We start from the raw sequence: 15,952 nt of genomic DNA, 5'->3' as shown, positions 1-15,952 counted from the left end.
AAAATAAAGTGCACTTCTGGCCAGGCGTGGTGGCTCACACCTGTAATCCCAGCACTTTGGGAGGCCAAGGCAAGCAGATCACCTGAGGTCAGGAGTTCGAGACCAGCCTGACCAACACGGAGAAACCCTGTGTTTATTAAAAATACAAAATTAGCCGGGTGTGGTGGTGCATGCTTGTAATCCCAGCTACTCGGGAGGTTGAGGCAGGAGAATCACTTGAACCTGGGAGGTGGAGGTTTCGGTGAGCTGAGATTGTGCCATTGCACTCCAGCCTGGGCAAGAAGAGCGAAACTCAGTCTCAAAATAAATAAACAAATAAATAAATAAAGTGCACTTCTCTCTCTCTCTTTCTTTCTTTCTTTCTTTTTTCTTTTGAGATGGAATCTCGTTCTGTCGCCCAGGCTGGAGTGCAGTGGCGCAAACTCGGTTCACTGCAAGCTCCACCTCCCGTGTTCACGCCATTCTCCTGCCTCAACCTCCGGAGTAGCTGGGAGTACAGGTGCCCGCCACCTCGCCCAGCTAATTTTTTGTATTTTTAGTAGAGACGGGGTTTCACCGTGTTAGCCAGGATGATCTTGATCTTCTGACCTTGTGATCCACCCGCCTTGGCCTCCCAAAGTGCTGGGATTACAGGCGTGAGCCACCGCGCCCGGCCAAGTGCACTTCTTTTTCAGTAAAAACAGTTGGCTGACTTCAAGGACATGTGAATTAAGTAGCATTACGTATAGTTCCTAGACAGGGGAAAAAGCCAAACTGGTGGAACCACTGGATAATGACTGAGGTTTGGGAAACTGAGGCTGGATGAGAAGGTTCCAGAGGCCTACCCTAAATCAGGAAGCAGCTGCACTTGGTAGAAATAGTGTCTGTTTGGTCTGTTTGGTAGGAGGCCTGCCTCCCATTGAGCCAACAATAATCCTGTTGACATAACCCTGTTGATCAAAGCAATCCCCTGACTGCTCTGGGCCAGTTCCTTTGGCTCCTGGTGGAATGCACTCAGAGAATCCGGATCCGGTCAGTATAAAAGGTCTGGTCCCGCAGTGGGGGAGCCACATCCTGGAAGAGTGGCCTAGGACAGCTCCTCTCTTGCCAGAGCTAGGCAGGCGCTGGAGTAGCCACATGGCCCCGTCAGAAGACCCCAGGGACTGGAGAGCCAACCTCAAAGGCACCATCCGTGAGACAGGCCTGGAGACCAGCTCCGGTAAGAGGCGGCAAAGGGACCCCAGTCCCACAGAAACACCAGCTGGGGGCCAGGTGCGGTGCCTCATGCCTGTAATCCCAGCACTTTGGGAGGCCGAAGCGGGCAGATCATGAGGTCAGGAATTCGAGACCAGCTTGGCCAACATAGTGAAACCCCATATCTGCTAAAAATACAAAAAATTAGCTGGGTGTGGTGGCGGGTGCCTATAATCCCAGCTACTCAGGAGGCTGAGGCAGGAGAATCGCTTGAACCCAGGAGGCGGAGGTTGCAGTGAGCTGAGATCGCACCACTGCACTCCAGCCTGAGCAACAGTGTGAGACTCCATCTCAAAAAAAAAAAAAAAAAAAAAAAAAAAGAATGACCAGCTGGGGGTGGGTGGGGGTCTGATGGCAAACATGCTACTCCCTTGGGTTGCTGGGATTCTCCAGCCAAGGGCGGGCTCGTTTTATTTCCTGTGCTAGCCAACCTACTAGAACATAAGCTTCCTTCTGAGCCCACGTCGTGTTTCACAGCACGTAGCTAAGAGAATGGATGTGTATGTTATTTGGGTAACTCAAAAAGCTACCTTTTTAAGAGCACAGGCTTTGGATTCAGATACAATTGCTCAGACACCTGCTTCATTGATAAGTCTATTGGCTGGTTTGTCCATCCCTCTACCCTGTGCTGGGCTCTGAGCGGGGGGATTGCCAGGGCAAATGCCACCAGGTACTGATGGGATTCTCTGAGGCTGTGGACAAGATTATGTGGGGAGGGGGAGAGTAGCAAGATGCTCCCTGAGACCCACCAACACTTGTGCAGGCTGAGCCTCAGTTTCCTCACCTGGAAAGATGGCCAGGGCTTTCCTCTCTGGGGTTGAGGACTGTGCTTTTCATAATATGGTCCGTGGACCAGCAGAATTGGCATCCCTCGGGGACTTGTTAGAAATGCGAGTCTCAGGCCCCACCCCGGCCCCACTGCACTAGACTCTGCATTTTAACAAGCTCCCCAGGCAGCTCATGGGAACAGCAAAGTTGGGAGGCAATGACATGTTGGACTCTGTGTTCCTGGAAGGCAGATGGATGGATGGTAAGTGGAGACTTGAACTCAGGTCTCTCTGATGCTGAAATCCATACACTTAAACCCTGACTGTCCTCCTCTGTTGGTGTATCAACCAACTCAGTTGAACCCTATCGAATGAATAAACAAATGAATTCAGGAAACCATGTCCCGGTCGGGTGCAGTGGCTCACACCTGCAATTCCAGTACTGATTGGGCTGAGGCAGAAGGATTTCTTGAGTCCAGGAGTTTGAGACCAGCCTGGGCAACATAGGGAAACCTCATCTCTACAAAAAATTTTAAAATTCACCAGGCATGGTGGCATGAGCCTGTAGTCCCAGCTACTTAGGGGGCTGAGATGGGAGGATTGGTTGAGCCCCCTGAGGCTGAGGCTGCAGTGAGCCATGACCTCCAGCCTGGGCGACAGAGCGAGACCCTGTCTCAGGGGAAAAGAAAAGTCCCCTGCTTGTGCTAACTTTTGGTCTTTTCCTCTCTTCTAGGTGGGAAGCTGGCTGGCCATCAGAAGACCGTCCCCACGGCTCATCTGACTTTTGTTATTGACTGCACCCACGGGAAGCAGCTCTCCCTGGCAGCAACCCCATCACCACCCCAAGCCCCCAGTCCCAATCGAGGGCTTGTCACCCCACCAATGAAGACCTACATCGTGTTCTGTGGGGAAAACTGGCCCCATCTGACTCGGGTGACCCCCATGGGTGGGGGATGCCTTGCCCAGGCCAGGGCCACCCTGCCGCTCTGCAGAGGGGCTGTGGCCTCAGCTTCCTTCCCGGTCAGCCCGCTCTGCCCCCAGGAGGTTCCCGAGGCTAAGGGGAAACCCGTGAAGGCTGCGCCTGTGAGGTCTTCAACTTGGGGAACAGTCAAGGACTCACTGAAAGCCCTCTCCTCTTGTGTCTGTGGGCAGGCCGATTAGCTGGAAGGGCCGGGCTCTGATGCCCAGAGGCTGCAATTCCCAGGGCCTGGCCCTGCTTCCCCAGCTAAGCAGGAGTCTTTTGTGCTTGAGCCAAGGAAACATCATTAGATCCGCTAAGGGGCATCTGAAACATCCGTCGAGTGGCAGAGGCAGGATAAGTCACCTGCACATGAAGAGACTCATTCATTCATACAGCAAATATTACTGGTACATCTTCCACATGCCAGGCCCTGCAAAGTGCTGGGGAGATACCATGGTTTTCCTGGAGCTGGTATTTTTGGGGTGGAGGGAACCCACCCTGAATAAATAAAGTAACCCAATAAATAAAGAAGATGATTTTGAACAGCGATGAATGCTCTGCAGGAACTGAAACAGGATGCTAGAGGGAGAGTGATTGGGGTGAAGACCTTTCCTGATGCAGTGCTTGGTAAGGGCCTCTCTGCGCAGGCAACAAAGTATGATCTAAAAGATGAGAAGGGGCCAGCCCTGAGAAAATCCACCCTCCCCAGGGCCACCTGCTGTCATCTTACCCCAGGGCAGGCCAGAGCAGTGGTCAGAATGCCCCAGCATGACGGGGAGGGGCAACGGGTTTCTTGCTGCCATCTTGGCTCAGAGGCGAGTGTGTAGGTCACTGCAAAGGCAGGGGATACCACATGGGGAGACTCGAGGGCCATGCCAGTGGGGGCTGGGAGGCTCAGGGAAGTTGGCTCCAGGAGACTCCATCCCAGAAGGCAGCCCAGGTGGGACCTGGGGATCTGAGATGGGAAATAAGGGGACCTGGCTTCTCAAAAGGGAGGGAGGTACTCAAAAATAGAGTATCATATTTGAACAAATGAAAACAAGACATGTTATTTATTGAGCATCTACTGCATACCAGGCTCATGCTGCCCTCTAGGGATAGCAAAAAAAAAAAAAAGGTGGGGGGAGGAGGTTCACCCCTCAGGGCAATCGTGTTCCCTGAGCAGGAGGTGGAGTTACTGATGTGGGTGTGAGGGTGTGTGTGAGTCTAAGACATGCACAGCACTGTGAGAAACCCTAAAGCAACCTATTTAAGGAAGTCAGTCTCAAAGCTCCCAGATAAAAATCACTGGGTTTTTCTGTATTTATTTTAGAGACAGAGTCTCACTCTATCACCCAGGCTGGAGTGCAGTGGAACAATCACAGCTCACTGCAGCCTCAAACTCCTGGGCTCAAGTGATCCTCCTGCCTCAGCCTCCCGAGTAGCTGAGACTATAGGTGCACCACTACGCCCAGCTTGACTTCTTTGAGTTTTAGTAGAGAAGAGGTCTCACGTGCTGCCCAGGCTGGTCTTGAACTCCTGGCCTCAAGCTATCCTCCCGCTTCAGCTTCCCAAAGTGCTTGGATTATAGGTGTGAGCCACCGTATCTGGTCATTAATTTATTCAATGACTATTTTACTAGGTTCCTACAAATACTAGCTACTAACATTTAACATGTATTGACCATTTACTCTGTGTCAGAGAAACAACATGGGCACTGTATTTGTGACCATTTTATAGATTAGAGAGCTGAGGCACAGAGAGGTTGAAGAATGGACTCAAAGTTCCATAGACTGGTACCACTGAGATTAGAACTCAGGCAAGTCTGGTGCCCATATTCTTGCTTGTAACTGTAAGGTATATACCCTCTCATCCTGGTAGCGTCTCTTCTAGGCAGAGGGGACACACAGAGAATAAATGTAACCCTGTCCTCAAGGAGCTCACAGCCAGGTGGGGGAGGCCAGAAAGAAAGCACACAATTGCCATAGCTTCTGAGAAGTGCAACAGTAAGGGCAACACAGAATGATGCTGGAGGACAACCAGCCCACTCTAGAGAGAGGAGATCAGGGAGGACTTCCTGCAGGAAGTGATGCCGAAAATGAGATCTGACCGGTGACTAAGCTATACAAAAGGGTGGGGTGGGGGAGCAAGTGGGGAGTGCTCTGGGCAGAAGGACCAGTTGTTCAGTCTGGCTAGGGTAATTGTCATTCATTCATTTATTCACCAAGTATTTATTGGGCATCCACTGAATGCCAGGCTTTGGGCTAAACCATGAGATGGAGCAATGAATAAGACAATGAGGCCCAGCCACAAAATAGTTTATCCTCTAGTTGGGGGAGACAGGCAATGCACACACACAAAACAAACAGATCAGAAAGGTGGCAGGAGGCCAGGCGTGGTGGCTCATGCCTGTAATCCCAGCACTTTGGGAGGCCAAGGAGGGGGAGGCGGGGGGAGATCACCTGAGGTCAGGAGTTCGAGACCAGCCTGGCCAACTTGGCGAAAACCCGTCTCTACTAAAAATACAAAAATTAGCTGGGCGTGGTGGTGGGCACCTATAATCCCAGCTACTTGGGAAGCTGAGGTGAGAGAATTGCTTGAACCTAGAAGGCAGAGGTTGCAGTGAGCCGAGATCTCGCCACTGCACTCCGGCCTGGGTGACACAGCAGGAGCAAGACTGTCTCAAAAAAAACCAAAAAAGTAAAAAGAAAAGAAAAGTGGCAGAAGCTGCATCAGGTGAGGCCTGGCAGGCTGCAACAAGACCTTTAGATCTTAGATCTTATTCCCAGATGGCAGCACTGGAAATTGTGAGCAGACAGTGTCATGGCCAGACGTACCTTTGAAAAGGATCCCTCCGGGCCTTCTGACTGCAGGGAGGAGGCACCGGAGGCTGAGTCTTAATCCTGACAAAGGAGAGCAATGGTTTGGACTAGAGAGGAGGACGCAGTACAATCTGGTCGACATATGCCCATTCCACTCTCCTGAAGGCCCCAAGGACAAGGCTGCAGAGGGAGTTTGAGATCCTCAAGGAGAAAGGAGACCTGTGGCTGCACATCCGGCTTTTCACCAGCAGGTGTCGCCCTCTCATCAGACTAGAGGACACTGGGTCCAGGCCTGGACAGGGAAGGTGTGGACCTGCTGGGGCCAGCCAACCAGTGGGTCTGTTTTTCAGAAGCCAGACTCATTCTAACCAATATTCCTTTCATCCGGAATAATGAATGTTTACTTTATGCCAGGCACCCAGCAAAGTGACATTTCAGAATTGAACCCTGGGGGGTCTTGGTGAGAATTCAGAGGAACCAGGCACTTATACCACTTATACTTGCTCCGTAAAGGGAGCTGTCATCATTACTATTGATGTCGTCAGTTACTATAGCTGTCGTCATTACGGGGCAATTGAATATACACCACACACCCCATCAGTTCACCTGACCCCAGTCATGTGAGGTTGGCATGATTTCTCTTGCCATTTTACAGAGGAAACTGAGGCACAGAGAGGTTGAATACTTTGCCCAAGGTCACTAACTGGAAACCGGTAGAGCCCAAATCCAAATCTCAGGCAATGTGACTGCGCACTGCGCTTGCAGCCCCATACTGGGCTGTGAACACACTGGTTACAGCGGTTCAATAAGTGAGTGAAGAATGATCCAGCCTGGCACCCGGCAGCATGTGGGGAGTGCCCGGGGACTGAATGGGTGGTAGGGCCCTCGCTGAGATGGAGCACACAGGCGGAGGAGCCAGTGGGGACATGGGGAGATGACAGGTTCAGGAGGCGGATGTTGTGTGAGGGACTGTGGGACATGCCGGGGGGGATGTGGGCAGGTGGTGACCCATTCCCCACTGGAGCTCTGGTCAGAGGTTGAGGCTGGCAATGGGGCTGCATTGGTATATAGGTTGGTGATGAAGTTGCTCTGGGAAGGTGAGGTGTGAGACCAGGTCATCAGGCCTGTGAGAAACCAACTTACCTGTCCAAACCCAAAGAATGGGCTCAGAGGCACATAGAACAGTGGAAGAGAGACTTTTAATGATGGTCTTACGAGATCGGGTGTCTGGTGGGCAGGCACACCCAGCACAGTTACAACAAGCAATTTATCCCCTAGTGCGCAGGTCCCTCCCCTGGTTCCTCATAGGCTGAGTACTGTAGGATCACAATCTTCCTTGATGTCGCCTATTAGTTGTTGGGTAGGAGCTTTTAGGTGTTTTCTTTAGGATTTTCTTGTTGCATTTTGTTGCAGCCCACAATACATTGCAATCACAGCCAGCTTAGGGTTTTCTCAAGTATCTGACTTATGACCTAGGTAGTCAGGCAAGCTGATAAGAATAGACAAAGCGAGCTATTTTGCAGGCTAGTAAACTTTCATTCTAGACTCAACTTTTTTGGTTTGGGTGAGGGCAACTAAGCGGGCCCCGACAAGCAGGCGCCGGCTATCAAAGCAGGGGCCTAGTATATTCTGTTCTTCTGTAGTTTGCAGACTCAAACCTATTCAAGCCACTCTGTTTTGGAAATGGACCACTGTATACATTATTTCCTTTAGGCCCAAGGTGACAGAGGTGTGAAAAATTTGGAATATGCAAAAAAGATCACAAAACATATCCAATACCATCCATGCATTGTCTGATTCTCAAGGGGGTGAGCATTTTTCTTTGCCTTTGAGCTATTTTACAACTCTGTCTATTGTAAGTAGCCCATAGGAATGCAACATACTTCTTGTCTACAGACAAGCAGATTCTGCTTGTCCTGTTCAAGTCCAGTGGACTCTCCTTCCCAACTGTGGAAGAAGCCAGTGTTACCTCTGTGCACATTCATTTCAATATTCCCTGACCTACAGATATCATCTATTCTTTGCCTCCTTCTTTGAACTGGTTTTAACATCTTACTGGTTCCTTCATTAACCATGAATTAAGTAAAATCATCAGTGAGAATGTAAAATGGTACAGCCACTTTGGGAAACAGTCTGGCAGTTCCTCAAACAAACATGGAGCTTTCAGAGGACCCAGCAATTCTGTTCCTAGATATATACTCAAGAGAAGTGAAAACATTCGTCCATGTGAAAATCTGCACAAATGGCCAGGCGCGCAGTGGCCGGTGTAATCCCAGCACTTTGGGAGGCCAAGGTGGGTGGATCACCTGAGGTCAGGAGTTCCAGACCAGCCTGGCCAACATGGTGAAACCCCGTCTCTACTAAAAATATAAAATTAGCCAGGCATGGTGGTGCACGCCTGTAATCCCATCTACTCAGGAGGCTAAGGCAGGAGAATCGCTTGAACCCAGGAGACGGAGGTTGTAGTGAGCCGAGATCGCGCCATTGCACTCCAGCCTGGGTGACAAGAGTGAAACTCTGTCTCAAAAAGAAAAAAAAGAAAATCTGCACAAGTGCACAGAGCAGCACTAGTCACCAAAACCAAAGGGTGGAACCAAACCCAAGCATCCATCAACTGATGAAAAGGTAAGCAAATTGTGGCCTAGCCATGCAACAGAATATGTTTCAGCCTTAAAAAGGAAAAGATTATTGGTCCATGCTACAATATAGATGAATCTTGAAAACATTATGCTAGGTGAAAGATGTCAAATACAAAAGGTCACTTTTTTTTTCTTTTTTCTTTTTTTTTTGAGACAGGTTCTCACTCTATTGCCCAGGCTGGAGTGTAGTGGCTCAAACATGGCTCACTGCAGCCTCAACCACCAGTGCTCAAGCAAGTCCTCCAGCCTCAACCCCCAAGTAGCTGGAACTACAGGCATGTGCTACCATACCCTGTTAATTTTTGTATTTTTTGTGGAGATGCAGTTTTGCCATGTTGTCCAGGCTGATTTCAAATAAATACTTTGTATTTATCGAGCTCAGGCAATCCACCCTCTTCAGCCTCCCAAAGTGCTGGGAATGCAGGAGTAAGCCACCACACCCGGTCATTTTTTATTTTATTTGAGTCAGGGTCTCACTGTGTCACCCAAGATGGAGTGCGGTGGTGCGATCACGGCTCGCTGAAACCTCCATCTCCTGGACTCCAGCCATCCTCCCACTTCAGCCTTCCGAGTAGCTGGGACCACAGGTGCACGTCACCATACCAGCTAATTTTCGTATTTTGTGTAGAGACGGGTTCTTGCCATGTTGCCCAGGCTGGTCTCTAAACCTTGGGCTCAAGAGATCCTCTCACCTCAGGCTCCTGAGCATGCGCCACTTCCATCTGACTTTGAAGACAGGGTTTGGGAAGGGGCTCTGAACATCTGCCTGGGCTCTTTGTGCTCTGGCTCTGGAGGGCTTCCTGGAGGAGGAGGCCTTTGGCCTGGGCTAGGCCTTCAAAGTGAGGAAACCTTCTAGGTCCTCTCTGCCCCTCCCAGTCTCTGGTACTACCTGACCTGGACTTTCTTACAGGTCTCCAGCCCCAGAGGGCTGCGTCTTTTCAATTTCCCCTACCTGCTGCCCAGGCCCACCCCCAAAGCTACAAGACGCGAGAACCACCTTTCCCTGTGGGGGCTGCCAGGGTGGGAGGAGGGGAGCTGCCTCAGCCCATTGGTGGTGGCGACTGATCCAGGTTGACCCAGCAGAGGGCCTTCCAGAGCCATAGCAAGGATTCACATCCCAACCGTGCCACTTCCAGACTGGGTGACCTTGGGCCAGTTGCCTGACCTCGCTGATCCTCCGTGTCCTTCTAGGCACACCGTTAATCATAGTACCTGCTTTGCAGGACTCTTGTGGGAATCAGCGGCGCGCCTGGCACACACTAGTTGCTCAATGAATGGGGCGGCTATAATTACTCTTCCGGGTGGGGGCGGGGCGCAAGGCCTGCAGCCAGGCCTATATTTAGCCTGGAAGGGGGTTGGGGGCGCTGGGAGACAAAGCGCCGCGGCCAGTCTGGGCGCCCAGGGGGCGGAGCCGGCGAAAGCCCCGCGGCCGACCCGCCCTCCCCTACCGCAGGGTCACCTTGGCCGGGCTGGCGGCCAAGGGCTCCTTCAGACCCGACGTGCCCCAGCGGCCCAGCGGCCGCTTGGTCCCCTGAGCAGTCCTCATCCTCGCAAACTGCTGTCTGGGGAGGGGGCTGCTGGGGGCTGGGGGTGGTTTTCGGCCCCATTGACCACTTGGGAAGCTGCCCCCTTTCCCAGCACCGGCCGGCCGAGGGAGGGCTCGCTGAGATCGGTACGCCAAGGTGAGCCTGACCCCGGCTGGGGGGCGCGGGAGGGGGAGCCATGCTGGCTCCTCCCCCAACCTCGCGCCAATGAGTGTCGGGGCTGCAAATAGCCCAGTGGAATCAGTGAGTCATGGAGGCTGGAAATACCGCGCCCCCTCTGATCCCCTCCCCTCCTCCTGACCGCAGCCGGTGGAGCTGCACTGGGGAGCAAGCCTGGGGGTGTGCGGGGTGGGGGACCCCTCCGGAGAGCTCCCCTCCCCAGGCTCCCTGAACCAACCCGGACACCCCCCGCCCCCAAGTTCCAGCTGGCTTTGCCTCTGGGGCTGTGTGACCCTGGGCCAGTCACTCAGACTCTCTGGGCCGCAGAATCCCCATTAGGTACAAGAAGGGCTTCAAGAGGGCAGGCGACCCGGTGCAGCCTGCCCACCTTTGCGTCCCTGCGCCTGGGACTGAAACAGTGCTTGGCACAGTGCCCGCCACATAGCAGGACAGTAAATATCTCTGGAAGGAAAGAAATAATAAAAAGGGAAGGGCAGGCAGTTGGACGAGAAGGTGTTGCAAGGGTTTTCCAGAAACAATCCTGGGGTTCCTGCCCAGGGGGGTCTGGGGAGCCCATGGAGGAGGCCGAGGAACACCCACATTTTGTGAGGTCTTCAGCTTTAACTTGAGCTACAACCCCCATCCCCAAATCTCAAAGAAGGTGTGTCTGTTTCTCTCAGGGTTTCCAGCCCTGCCCTAAGTTTGAGAACTCCAGGCAGGCGGCCTCCAGAAGTCTATGAGACTGTCCTTTATTATGTATACAGGTTCCAGCGTCAGGGCTCTCCCACGGACCCCTCCCCAGTCCTCCCCCAAGGGGCCCAGAGTGGTGGGAGTGAGAGGCCACCCTAAGGCACACTGACCAGAGAGGCATGGAGGGAGGAGGCTGACTTGCCCTGGGGACCCCTGCTAACTGAGACCCACCCTTCCCCTCCACCCTGCTTCTGTATGTGGGAGACGAAACCAAGAGTCACTGGGGGCAGCAGGCATTTCCCAGGGTTAAGGCTGATGGAAGGTCCCTATCCCAGATGGGAGATGGGGGCTTTTCCTATGACTCCCCCCATCCCCCAGCTGGAAGACGTGGGGAGGGGTGCATAGCCTTAGACAGGTAGAATGAGGGGAAATACTCCTCAGTGCCCAGAGGTGGGGAGTTGAGAGCAGCTGTTGACACCCTGGGTTCAGATCTAACCTTCAGTGACAAAGCACGGCACTCAGTGGCTCGGAGATGTTTCCCCGTTAATGAAAATGGAGATTGTAAATCTGATTTGAGAAAGCTCTGAATTTGGCCTCAACCAATGGTAATGCTGAGTATTTGAAGGACAACGATAGGGGTGTGTGTGTCACACACACCGAGCCTATAGATTCATAGATTAAAGAGGGGGATGGATAGAGAGCTGACTGCCCGGAGGGGAAGGTGGCAAGAAGCTGGGGTCCAACTTCGAGGACCCAAAGCCCCATCCATTCCCTGGCTTCCATCTCTGTTAGGTGATCCTGTCTGCATGGGAGCAGCCCCAAGAACACAGGCCTGTGGGAGGGAGAAGGACCAGCCCCACCCCCAACCCCACATGGCCTTGCCTGGAGGCCCCAGCAGGCGCAGGACGGCAGGAGTTTCATGCAGTTTATCACGAACCAGCTGTATTGGAAAAACCCCATCTATATACAGATGTGGCATGGCTCTGCCCCGGCACAGCCAGCTGGCTGGGGGCACGGGGTGGGCAGGCAGCCTGCTCGCTGGCATGGGGCTTGGAGGCTGGTAGAGGGGAAGTTTACCGTCACGGCTGTCTCCTCTTGGCCTTGCTGAGCCCTCGGGCAATTAGTTCCACTTAGATAGGCACCCTTGCCTATGACCTTCCCTCTGTCTCTCCCACTCCCCTTGGCCAAGAGGGTTCCAGGTCCCTGGTCCCCTTGCCCTGCAGAGACTTCATAGATCAGAGGGTTTTTCTGTCTGTCTGTCCTGCAGAGCTTGCCCATATGTCCTGCTGGTCCCATTCCCCTGACCCACAGTGGGTTCTTTCGATCTTCCTTCCCTGACCCCAGCCCCTGTACTCTGGATTAAGTGACGGAGGCCAAATCTGAAATCTGGGCATCATGTGTCAGGCCAGGGAGTCCCTGGCCTGCCCTGGATAGAGTGGAGGGCCCTAGTTTGGGAGGATGGTCCCCCTGGGGTCTGGGGTGCGTGGGGGCTAGAACCTGGGCTGAGATGTCCTGGAGCTGTTGTAATGGGGTTAGCGAGGCTTTGCTGGCAGGCGTGGGGCGGGGGGACAGGGAAAGGGAAGGGAGAGGCACTCAGATTTTGATCTCCGTCCGGAAGGTCTGCTGGACGTGTTCTGTATGCGGGTGACGCCGTGCCCGGATAGTGAGGCTGCCGTCCTCCCGCAGAGCCGAGGTCACCGACGTCGGGTCCACGTCCTCCGGCAGCTGGCACTTGTGAGCGAAGGTGTTCATGACGGTGCCGTCAGCCGCCAGCTGGGGAAGGGGTGACCTGTCAGGCAGGCTGCCCCGACCCCTGTCCTGCTTGTGACAAGCCAGAGCCCTCTTCTCCCCATTGTAACCCCAGCCAGGCCCCACATGCCGAGGGGCTCTGCCCTCAGGTGCCGAGGGGTTGCCCAGGGTGGCGATGGCCACAGGCCAAAGGCTCTGCAGGGACAGCGCAGGGGTGCTTCGCAGAGCTCCAGTAGCTCCAAGGAACAGGCCAGGGACATGGGGAAGAGGTGGGGCTTGGAGAGAGAGGCGGCTCTGTGGCAGTGGCTCTGAATCTGGGGCTCCTGGGGAACGTGGAGGTGACAGAGGAGAGCCGTGCCTTCCTGGATCCCCGGGCACATTGGGCATCTGCCCGCCAGGGCTGAGCGCCGGCCCCTCCCCCGCAACTCAGCCAGCACATAGTGTCCAGGGGAGTTTGGGGTGGCTGAGTCACTGTTGGGGGTGGCAGGGCTGGCACGTGCTGCCTGCGGGTCTTGGTGCCCCCAGTCCATGGCATCCCTGGCAGGGATGCCCAGAAATCCACCCTTGAATGTGGAGGGGAAGAAGCCAGTCCTTGGGGGCTTAGGAGGAGGCTTGGGGCAGGTCCTCTCCTCCTGGCAGCCGTGGCTGTCCCTGGGCAACGCCCCTGTTCAGGCCTGGCCATACCCTCTCCAGGGTGGAGGCCCCAGTGCCTCCTGGAAGTTCGGACTCAGACACGCTAGAGACCCAGTGACCCTGAGACCTGTGGGCGGGCGCTGTGTGTGGTTTGGAGTGTGTGTGAGACCCGAAACTGCAGGGCCCCTGCCCAGCCTCGGGCCTAATTTAGGGGTCCCAAGATGGGGGATGGGTCTCCGGCTGTGGGAGGGAAGAGGGCTTGAGGTGTGTCACATGGAGAAACCCCTCCCCCCACTGCCCAGGTGAGTTCCCCACCTACCCGCATCCGCCCCCTATAGCTACCAGAGGAGCTGTCCTCACTCTGCCATCACCATCTCACACCTGTCACCTCCCACCCTCAAGCCCCACCCCCTCAGGCTCCCTCTGCCCACATCCCTCCATCCCTCTCCCATTCCCCGGAGGCTCCCTCAGCTGCTCAGGCCCTGGAAGAAAGGATCTGGGAACCTCGGTGCAAAGAGAGGCAGTGAGGGGGCCCCATGGCCATGGGTTGCAGGGACAAGGCCTTCAGTTAGCCCTGGGGGAGTTTGGGTGGGGAAGGGACACTGGCCAGGATCTGGGGTCCCAGGATGGTAAGGGGGAGTAGGAGACATTGGAGGCAGGAGCAGAATTTGGGATGCGGTGAGTAGGGGGTGGGGGGCTCACCTTCTCAGCCCGCACCTCGATGTGGTTGTTGGAGGTGGTGACAATGATGTCTTCAGGTGAGAAGTCTCTCACGTCCACCGCAAACTCATAGGCATCTCCGAGGGTCTTGATGTTGCCTGCCCCCCCGGGGCGGGCTGTGGGGTGGGCTGCTGTGAGCGAGGCATGGAGCAGGCCTTGCATGCAGATCCAGGGGTTCTGGCTCCTTCTCTTGGGGCAAGGGGCGGCTCCCCCAGGCCCTACCTCCCCCCCTGCTGTTTCTCCCTAAGCTCCTCCTCATTCCTACAGCCCACCTTTTCTGGGGTGGGGGTGGGGCCTCACCCAGCACAGTGTGTGTGTATATGAGGCTAGGTCTGTAACAACCCCACCCCAGGCCTGGAGCCTGGGGGCTGCCTCCCACCACTCACCCGTCCAGCCCTCCAGGGCTCCAGCTGGGATTGGCCGTGGTTACAGAGCATGGGTGGCCATGGAACCATGTCCAACCCCCAGGGCCACAACTGTTCCTTAGAGGCCCACCTGTTTTCATGGCCACATCTGTCCCTGTGGCCACATCTGTCTTGGTGGCCACACATGGCTGCAGGCTGTGCAGCACCTGTTCCAGGCCGACCGGCAGCCACAGCGCCTTCGGTGGCGCCCTGGAGCAGACGTGCCCTCCCTGTGCGCCTCCCCTCCCCTCAGGGCCCGGATCACTTGCCTGGGAAGGCCAGGGGCTCCGAGTGGGGCCGCATGAAGCTGCCAAAGTCATCGGAAAACATGCTCAGGGCCTTCTCCATGGGCGGGTCCTGGGCCGGGAGGGCACGGGAGGCCGAGGAGGAGGTGGAAGAGGAGGAGGAAGAGGAGGAGGAATGGAAACTTCTCTCCGCTCGGAAGGTGGAAGAGGTTCTGTGGCTCATCCACGGACGGCGCCGGGCCCTGCCCAGGCGGGCGAGGGCTGGACAGGAGAGGGTGTGGGCGCAGGCCTCTGGGCGAGCGTGCCAGGCTCCGACTGCGGCCGCTTTATAAGGCCGACTGTCCCTGGGCTTGGGGCCAGCCCCTTGTCTACTAGCTAAATTTAGGCCTCTCCATGGCCCAGAGGGGGCTGGAAATCTTCTTCCGTGCGCCGGCCCTGCTGACAGCCCGACACGCAGGCCGAGAGGGCTGAGCTCACAGCCTGACATTCCAGGCCGATCACAGCAGCCCCAGGGGCCTCCTCACCACTGCACAGGGCTGGATCCTGTCTCCTTGCCACTCGGACCTCGGTGCCTGCCCCAGAACCTTGCAAGTTTGGGGTTTATTGTGTGTTTTGTTTCCCCTGTCAGCCTGGGGGCTCCTGAGGACTGTGCCTCCCCTCCAGACTCTGGTTCTCCTGCACGGCTGTACCTCCTCCATCAGTGTGCAGGCTCCTTGGGGACAGGGTAGGTGGAAGCACCACCGCTCTGTGACGTCAGGAGCTCCTTCCCTCAAGGCAGACAACCTTCACAGCCCATCTCTAAGGAAAGGTTGAGCCCTGCCAGGGGGTGTAGAATGTGCAGCTGTCCCCTGCCAGCCCCCATGGGGACCTGGATTCTGTGCCTGCACTCCCTCTGACTCTCAGAACATTTAGCAGCCCCAAGAGGACAAAGTTGGCAGCTTTCTCCTTAAAGGTCTAGAAGGTTATGTTCCCGGCAACTGTCTGCTCCATCTCTGTGTCACAGGTGATGCCTGCGAGCGCCTTAGGTGGGATTTCAGTCAGAGGTAAAAGAGAATTCCGGAAGACAATTATTCTAGCCCTGAGTTCTGGAGTGCCTTCTGGGCATGGGCTCCTGGCTGCAAGCTGTCCAGCACGGCCCCGTTTGATCCCCACACAGCTGGGAGGGTGGAGGGGCTCTTCCCATGTTACGGACGGGGAAGCGAAGCCTCTTGGAAAGGGCGGGGCTCGCACTTGTGTAAGTGGCAGAGCTGGGATTCGAACCTAGATGTGTTGGACCCAAAGCCCTTCAGAGGCCGAGGTGGTTTGAACATGTGTCTGTGGAGACAGGCTGGCCCGGAAGAGCCAGAGAAGCCCCTCCCTACCCACCTGCTTGCTCAGCAAAGCCGGGACTGACCTTGCACTGGGCCA

The 15,952-nt window shown here is 55.2% G+C and overlaps 2 protein-coding genes across 5 annotated transcripts; one reads left to right on the top strand and one right to left on the bottom strand.

Moving 5' to 3' along the window:
* The first annotated feature begins 1,038 nt into the window (after positions 1-1,038).
* On the top strand, positions 1,039-3,492 carry SRARP (steroid receptor associated and regulated protein). Its single transcript, XM_003806243.6, has 2 exons — positions 1,039-1,198; positions 2,734-3,492. The coding sequence occupies exons 1-2, from the start codon at positions 1,117-1,119 to the stop codon at positions 3,159-3,161; spliced, it is 510 nt and encodes a 169-aa protein (XP_003806291.1). The 5' UTR covers positions 1,039-1,116; the 3' UTR covers positions 3,162-3,492.
* Positions 3,493-10,837: 7,345 nt separating this feature from the next.
* HSPB7 (heat shock protein family B (small) member 7) lies at positions 10,838-15,041 on the bottom strand. 4 transcript variants are annotated; one of them, XM_008951618.5, is made up of 3 exons: positions 14,570-15,041; positions 13,879-14,012; positions 10,838-12,567 (listed from the first exon to the last, which is right to left on the bottom strand). In XM_008951618.5, exons 1-3 carry the CDS (start codon positions 15,030-15,032, stop codon positions 12,388-12,390), a joined length of 777 nt encoding a protein of 258 aa, XP_008949866.1. In that variant the 5' UTR covers positions 15,033-15,041; the 3' UTR covers positions 10,838-12,387. The 4 variants fall into 4 exon arrangements, with proteins under 4 accessions (XP_008949866.1, XP_063457819.1, XP_063457821.1 ...); XM_063601749.1 differs by having other exon boundaries at positions 13,879-14,027; positions 14,570-15,017; XM_063601751.1 differs by having other exon boundaries at positions 13,879-14,024; positions 14,570-14,993.
* Positions 15,042-15,952: the final 911 nt, after the last annotated feature.

The sequence above is a fragment of the Pan paniscus genome, chromosome 1 (genome assembly GCF_029289425.2).
Source record: "Pan paniscus chromosome 1, NHGRI_mPanPan1-v2.0_pri, whole genome shotgun sequence".
Classification (NCBI taxonomy): domain Eukaryota; kingdom Metazoa; phylum Chordata; class Mammalia; order Primates; family Hominidae; genus Pan; species Pan paniscus.
Note: the sequence above shows the minus strand (reverse complement) of the source record. Positions and strands in the feature narration are given on the sequence as shown.